At 57.6% G+C, this 6,988-nt stretch overlaps 1 protein-coding gene across 1 annotated transcript; it reads left to right on the top strand.

Moving 5' to 3' along the window:
• The first annotated feature begins 1,605 nt into the window (after positions 1 to 1,605).
• Positions 1,606 to 3,162, top strand: INSM1 (INSM transcriptional repressor 1). The gene has a single exon (XM_068525094.1). It carries the CDS (start codon positions 1,606 to 1,608, stop codon positions 3,160 to 3,162), a length of 1,557 nt encoding a protein of 518 aa, XP_068381195.1.
• Positions 3,163 to 6,988: the final 3,826 nt, after the last annotated feature.

Raw genomic sequence — 6,988 nt, 5'->3', positions numbered from 1 at the left:
GGGGGAGGTGGCCTGTCCTCTCCGAGGCCGCAGCTTGCCTCAGAGGACAGATTGCCCCCCTCTCCCCCCGGCCGGCAGCACGCGCCTCTTTTGAGTCCAGATTGGCCGCGACCGGCGCTCAATAGCGGGAGGTTAATTTCCTTCACAAAGGTGAAGGGGGCACGGCTCCGGGGGGCCCCGCGCCCAGACAGGCGGCCCCTTTATTCCGCAGCGCCTTGATTGGAGCCCTTGATTTAGCATCTGATGTCAACCGACAGACAAAATGCCCGCTCGGAATGAAAATGCATGAGGCCGCGCAAGGAGAGCGGAAACCAACTTCACTGGGGCGCACGCGGCTGGCCGCGCGTTTCGGGCTTTGGCCAAGTCCACCCGAATCAACCTGGCCCTGGGCGACGCGGAGGCTCCGAGCAGCCTGGACCAGGCCCCTCCAACGATGCCAATCCCGGAGCCTCCGGGAACTTAAAAAAAAAAAAAAGTTGTTCAGAAATTCAAGGTTTTTGGAACACAGCCCAGCCTGCCCCCTCCCCCATCCAGCGCTGCGTCTGCTGGCGATTGAAGAAGTGCGGTGCCAACTGTTTCTCAAACTCGAGAGAAACCTTCCCGAGGCCCGAGAGTGCGCGGCGGCTGCGGACACAAACATCGCCCTCAGCTGCAGCCAGAAGGCCAGACTCTCCACCCAAACTTGGAACTCCAGGGTCCCATTTTCGCTTAGACCCTGGGTCCCCCGGCCCATCAGTCCGAGGCCCGGGCGGGGCTCTGGGCGGCCGGGCTTTGCAGCTATTTTCGATTCCGGATTATTTCCCAAACACCAGGAGGAGTTCCTGCGCCTCCCCCAACCCCTCTCCCGCCCCGGCCGCCTAGCTCAGATCTCCCCCGCGCCTGCTGCTGCCCACCGCCGCCCCTACCCAATCAGCGAGCACGACTTCCCCCTCCGCTTCGGCTCGCGGATTGAACCCTCCTGACATATTTGGGGCCATTCTTCTCCTTTGTTGCTATTTTGCTCGCGACCCGCGGGTAATCCCAGCACGGGAGGGGGGCGAGCATTGTCGTGCTGATGGACGGGCCCATTTGGCGGCTCCGCGCCCCCGGGAGGAGAGACACAAAGCCCAGGCACGTGCGCCTCCCCATAGAGGAGCAGCAGACCGTGAAGGGAGGCGGGGCCGGGCGTGTGCCTGGGCCGGGCGGGGCGGTGGCGCCGGGCGGGGCGGCGGCGAGGCGCGCGCGGGGGCCCCGCGCCCTCAGGTACATCTGCCGCACCTACCGGGCGACCCCCGAGTCCCGGCCCCCTCTTGGCCGCCGCGTCGCCCTCCCAACCCGACCGGGCGGAGGAGCTGCGGGCGCGCTGATTGGCTCCGGGGCAAGCGGGAGGCGAGAACAATGGCCCCCTCCCCCAGTTAAAAGGGAGCGGCTCCCGGGCCCGGGGACAGGGACGCGCGTGCAGAGCGCAGAGCCGGGCGGAGCCGCCGCCGGCGCCACGCGAGTCCCGCCGCCGTCGCCGCCGCGCCCGGGCCATGGGTCGGGGGCACTGAGGGCCGCCAGGGCCGAGCGCGAAGGTGGGACCGAGCCAGCGCCTCGCCCTCGCCCTCGCCCTCACGCCGCGCCAACATGCCCCGCGGCTTCCTGGTGAAGCGCAGCAAGAAGTCCACGCCCGTGTCCTACCGGGTCCGCGGCGGCGAGGACGGCGACCGCGCGCTGCTGCTCTCGCCGGGCTGCGGGGGAGCCCGCGCCTCGCCCCCGGCGCCGAGCCCCGGGCCGGGCCCTCTGCCGCCGCCGCCGCCGCCCGCCGAGCGCGCCCATGCGGCGCTCGCCGCCGCGCTCGCCTGCGCGCCGGGCCCGCCGCCACCCCCGCCGGGGCCGCGGGCCGCGCACTTCGGCAACCCCGAGGCCGCGCACCCCGCGCCGCTCTACAGCCCCACGCGGCCCGTGAGCCGCGAGCACGAGAAGCACAAGTACTTCGAGCGCAGCTTCAACCTCGGCTCGCCCGTCTCGGCCGAGTCCTTCCCCACGCCCGCCGCGCTGCTCGTTGGAGGCGGCGGCGGCGGCGGGGCCAATGGCGCGGGCGGCGGCGGCACCTGCGGCGGCGACCCGCTGCTCTTCGCGCCCGCCGAGCTCAAGATGGGCACGGCGTTCTCCGCGGGCGCCGAGGCGGCCCGCGGCCCGGGGCCCGGCCCCCCGCTACCCCCCGCCGCCTCCCTGCGGCCCCCAGGCAAGCGACCCGCGCCCCCCGCCGCCGCCGCCGCCGCCGCCGCCGCCGAGCCGCCCGCCAAGGTAGCCAAGGCCCCAGGCGCCAAGAAGCCCAAAGCCATCCGCAAGCTGCACTTCGAGGACGAGGTGACCACGTCGCCCGTGCTGGGGCTCAAGATCAAGGAAGGCCCGGTGGAGGCGCCGCGGGGCCGCGCGGGGAGCGCGGCGCGGCCGCTGGGCGAGTTCATCTGCCAGCTCTGCAAGGAGGAGTACGCCGACCCGTTTGCGCTGGCGCAGCACAAGTGCTCGCGCATCGTGCGCGTGGAGTACCGCTGCCCCGAGTGCGCCAAGGTCTTCAGCTGCCCGGCCAACCTGGCCTCGCACCGCCGCTGGCACAAACCGCGACCTGCGCCCGCCGCCGCCCGCGCGTCCGAGCCCGAAACCGCTGCCAGGGCTGAGGCGCGGGAGGCGACGGGCGGCGGCAGCGACCGCGACACGCCGAGCCCCGGCGGCGTGTCCGAGTCGGGCTCGGAGGACGGGCTCTACGAGTGCCACCACTGCGCCAAGAAGTTCCGCCGCCAGGCCTATCTGCGCAAGCACCTGCTGGCGCACCACCAGGCGCTGCAAGCCAAGGGCGCGCCGCCGGCGCCCCCCGCCGAGGACCTACTGGCCTTGTACCCCGGGCCCGACGAGAAGGCGCCCCAGGAGGCGGCCGGCGACGGCGAGGCGGCCGGCGTGCTGGGCCTGAGTGCGTCCGCCGAGTGCCACCTGTGCCCAGTGTGCGGGGAGACGTTCCCCAGCAAGGGCGCCCAGGAGCGCCACCTGCGCCTGCTGCACGCCGCCCAGGTGTTCCCCTGCAAGTACTGCCCGGCCACCTTCTACAGCTCGCCCGGCCTCACGCGGCACATCAACAAGTGCCACCCATCCGAGAACAGACAAGTGATCCTCCTGCAGGTGCCCGTGCGTCCGGCCTGCTAGAGCGCGCCCTCCACCCCGGCCCCCCGAACCGTGCCTTCGCTTGGAGACCCACGAAGAGAGCGCGCCCCGACCCCGCGTCCGCGCCAGGGGCACCCACCCCCGGTGAAAGTGTCGTCTCCGCTTCTCTCGGTGTAGCGTGACGGTAACCCCGATCCTCTCGTTGTGACTCCTTTTGGACCCCTCGCCCCCTTTGCGTTGTGTCCCCTTCCCCCCCCATGGCGCAACGGGAGCCAGTCTCTTTCTGTACAAGGGAGAAAAGCTGTACGCGTTTGTCTCGTGGTTGGAAGCCTCCCCTTGGAGGGGAGATGTTTTTCTTGCTAGTATTCTCTGTGTTCATGGTCTAGAAACGCGGTTTGCTCTCGCCTACCAATCTCTGCTCTCTATGTATGTAGCGTACGGGTTGTTTTGGGTGAATCTTGAGGAATAAATGCCTTTATATTTCACAGGCTGTAAATTGAACTTCCCACACGATTAGCTTTATTATGGCTTGTGAACTGCTGGAGTCTGGCTTTACCTTTTTGTATGTGAACAAATCAAATTGCTTAAAAAAGAGTTTTCTTTAGTCTAGCCACAAATGCCTTGAACTGTTGTCTGTTTGGGATTGTTTTGGGGGGGGAGGGAAGGGAATTTTCAGAAGATGCTGTAGAAACTGCCTCAATATTTCACGTAAGACTTTTCGGTTTGATCATCTTTGTTGAGGTAGGACTATATGAGTTCCCTCTAAATGTATATGTTGATTTATGAGTAATTGTTATTTATTCTTTATTTATTTATATTAATTATGAAGATTATGATATTATTTGATTGCAGATTTTTTTTGGTGCGCTTCCCGCCCCCCCCCCGCCACTCTTGACATTTCACTGTGCATTTTAGAAGAGAGCCTTTTTCTAAAGGGATCTGTTAAAAGTTTTAACTTTTATACCTATCTGAGCGAATTACAGACAACCTACCATTTTATTCTGCTTGGAGCGCCCCCAGGGCCCTCGTACAAACGACAGCTCTTACTTTTAAATGCAATCTCTTTTCTACATACATTATTTTCTTAATTGTTAGCTATTTATAGAAAGCTTCAATAGAACTGTTTCAACTGTATAACTATTTACTATTCAAATAAAATATTTTCAAAGTCAAAGTAAGGTGGACTTATTTCTGCATCACGTGGTTTCCACAAGGATTTAAAATAGAGCTTCCAATGATTTCTTAAATGTGTGTCTATTGTTTATTAAGAAAACCCACCACCATCACTAGGATCGTGGATTTTTAGAGCTGAGCCTGAGCTGCCAGATTCTGCCCTTCTGGCACTTCAAGGGTATAGGCTCAAAACAGCTAAACTGGAGCCAAAGGCTTGTTAGGGGTCCTTAGGAATGTACTGGAAGGTGGGGGTTAGAAGGGAAGCTGTGCAGATCTTTTTCAGAGAAATCTAGATAAATGTCCACACAAACCTATCCTTTTAATCAAGGGGATATAAGAACATCACTTTAATTTAGCAGATCCTTCATTTCCTGACAGTTTGGGCTCAGTGTAACCGTAATTCCTCAAGTAAAATGGGTAATTTCTGATCCTTAAGTAACAACTAGGAGGAAGTAGAAACAATTTTATGGTCAGATTTTCAAAATAAGGGAAGCAGACCAATTCTCATTTGGATGCAACAGAAGTTAAGCAACTGGGTTTGGGGTAAGGGCTCAGAAATCATTTTCCAATCAGTTAGCAGTCCATTTTTGGGGAAAAAACTGGAACACCATCTGTTTGGGGTATTAAATTTAATAACGGTAATTACAGTGTCTTCCGTTATGTGTCACAAAGCTCTTTGAAGAACAATCCTGACACTCACCAGTTAATATTTTGAGTTGTTTTCCTCTGCCTTTGAAACACTTGATCACGGAGCCGAGCTAAACATCACAATTGTGCACACCCTTCCCTTCCTGGTGTGTGTTTGCTGCTTTTCTCCTGTGGCACACTAAATCTAAGATTTGCCCAGCAAAGGGATTTTAGAAATCTGTACAGTAGGAGCTGCATTTCCAAAAGGTGTAGCTGGCGTGATGGTGGGAAGGGCAGTACATTAGAAACTAGGAAGGAAAATGTGACGAAAGAGATTGTTTTCAGATTTTGAGCCTAAGGTTTTATGTGGGAAAGGGTTTACTAAAAGGCTCAGCTGTCAGGATGGTGGAGTATTCCTCCCTTTGTGAGGGTCTTGAAATAGACTCAATAACAATGAAGGAGCAGCCAGCACAGGTAAGTTGCCTCCAGGACAAACTGCCCCTCCTCTTATTACTTTTATTATTTACCAGTTTGAAAAATACAAGAAGACAGAAGCTTGGTGCAGCACAACATGAAAGCATAGGGACAAAGCTGTGTTTATAACATCCTGAAAAGTTGGAATGAAAGAAGAATTCAGATTTGTGGCCTGATGATTGCCCCCTCTAAGCAACAATAATGTGAGACTTTTAAAAGGTTCTCTCTGAATTACACCTCACAATAAAAGATCCTGCATCCTGAGGGTCAACGTATGCTCTATGCCAATAAAAAGTATCCTTAAAAACCTGGTGGTTGGCCTGCAGGGATGTCGTCTTGGCATCTGTGTTTGGCTTACTTTTTCTTGTCCATAATCATAAATCATAAACCCTAATGTCCATCTTCATGATGGTCAATAACATTTGGTTGTTTGCAAGTGTGCTCTTTCATCCCCCGTGGAAATTTATTTCGATTGACCAAATATACCTTTTCTCAAAAAGAAACCAAAATTTCATTTATGTGAGATACTAAGTGAAATCATATAGTGAAGGGAGCACATTGAAGGTGACTAAAAAGTATAGAAGAAATAGAAAACCTTGGTCAATTTGTTTCAAAGTAATGCAATGTGAGTCAGCAGAATATTCCACAGGAAAGAAATCAGATTCTCTCTCTCTTGTTTTCTCCCTCCCTGGATAATAAGTTCCCAAGAGCTCCTATTATAAACTGTCGAGTGGCAATGCACCCACCTTCTTCACAAGTGTGCAAAGGATGCGGAGGACATTCCCCTGCGTCTGAGGCTGCTTCAAACTTGGATGCCCACGGGGTGGAAACCGGCCACGCGGGGACGTTTTGCACTGAGTTCAGCCTGGGCAAGGGGGGCGGGGTCCGAGGCCTACCCTGGGGGGCGCTGTTCCTTCCGTGTAGCACCATCACTACAGGTGATCCCTGGGCCCTTTGGCTTCATTCTGGGAGCCCAGGTCGCACGGTGGAGGCAGCCGCGCCAGGGTGACTTGTGAGCACGTGGAGCGAGGCCCAACCTGAACAGCTGCGCATGGTGACAGCGTCGTGGTGCAGAGCAGAACAAGGCTGGAGGCTGGCTGCAATCTGGCCCCTCGGTGGCACAAGTGGGTATACTGGGGTGCCCTGCAGAGACCTGGGTGCACAAGGTTGGGCCGGGCAATGCCAGTCACCGGGCTCCTCTTGCCTAGCGTGTCTGCGCCCAGAGGCTGCCGGTGAGGGGCCCGGTCCTCATGTGCCACCATTGCTCTGCAGGAGGCTCCCTGGGGCAGCCGTCTCCTTCCACCAGCCACCCCTCCATCCCCTTGGACTTCATTCCACAGCCATCCACAACGTCTCCAAGTCTAAGGAAGCAGAAGAATCTCTTAACAGTCCTATATGACTTCATAGGAATTCTTCACCCACCAAATATCTTGAGGAAGGGAAAGGTCTGGAAGCAGCTTGGGCAACTCCAGGGCTTCCTGCAGGCCTGTCTCCTCATCTCTAAACCAGAGGGAATGGGCTTCTGGGAGACACGGTGAGACACTGGAGAGGACTTCCTAGACTGTGAGAGGAAAGGCAGTCGGGATCCCAAAGG

Source organism: Eschrichtius robustus, chromosome 16 (genome assembly GCF_028021215.1).
Source record: "Eschrichtius robustus isolate mEscRob2 chromosome 16, mEscRob2.pri, whole genome shotgun sequence".
In the NCBI taxonomy this organism is placed as follows: Eukaryota; Metazoa; Chordata; class Mammalia; order Artiodactyla; family Eschrichtiidae; genus Eschrichtius; species Eschrichtius robustus.
This window is presented reverse-complemented; position numbering and strand designations above follow the sequence as displayed.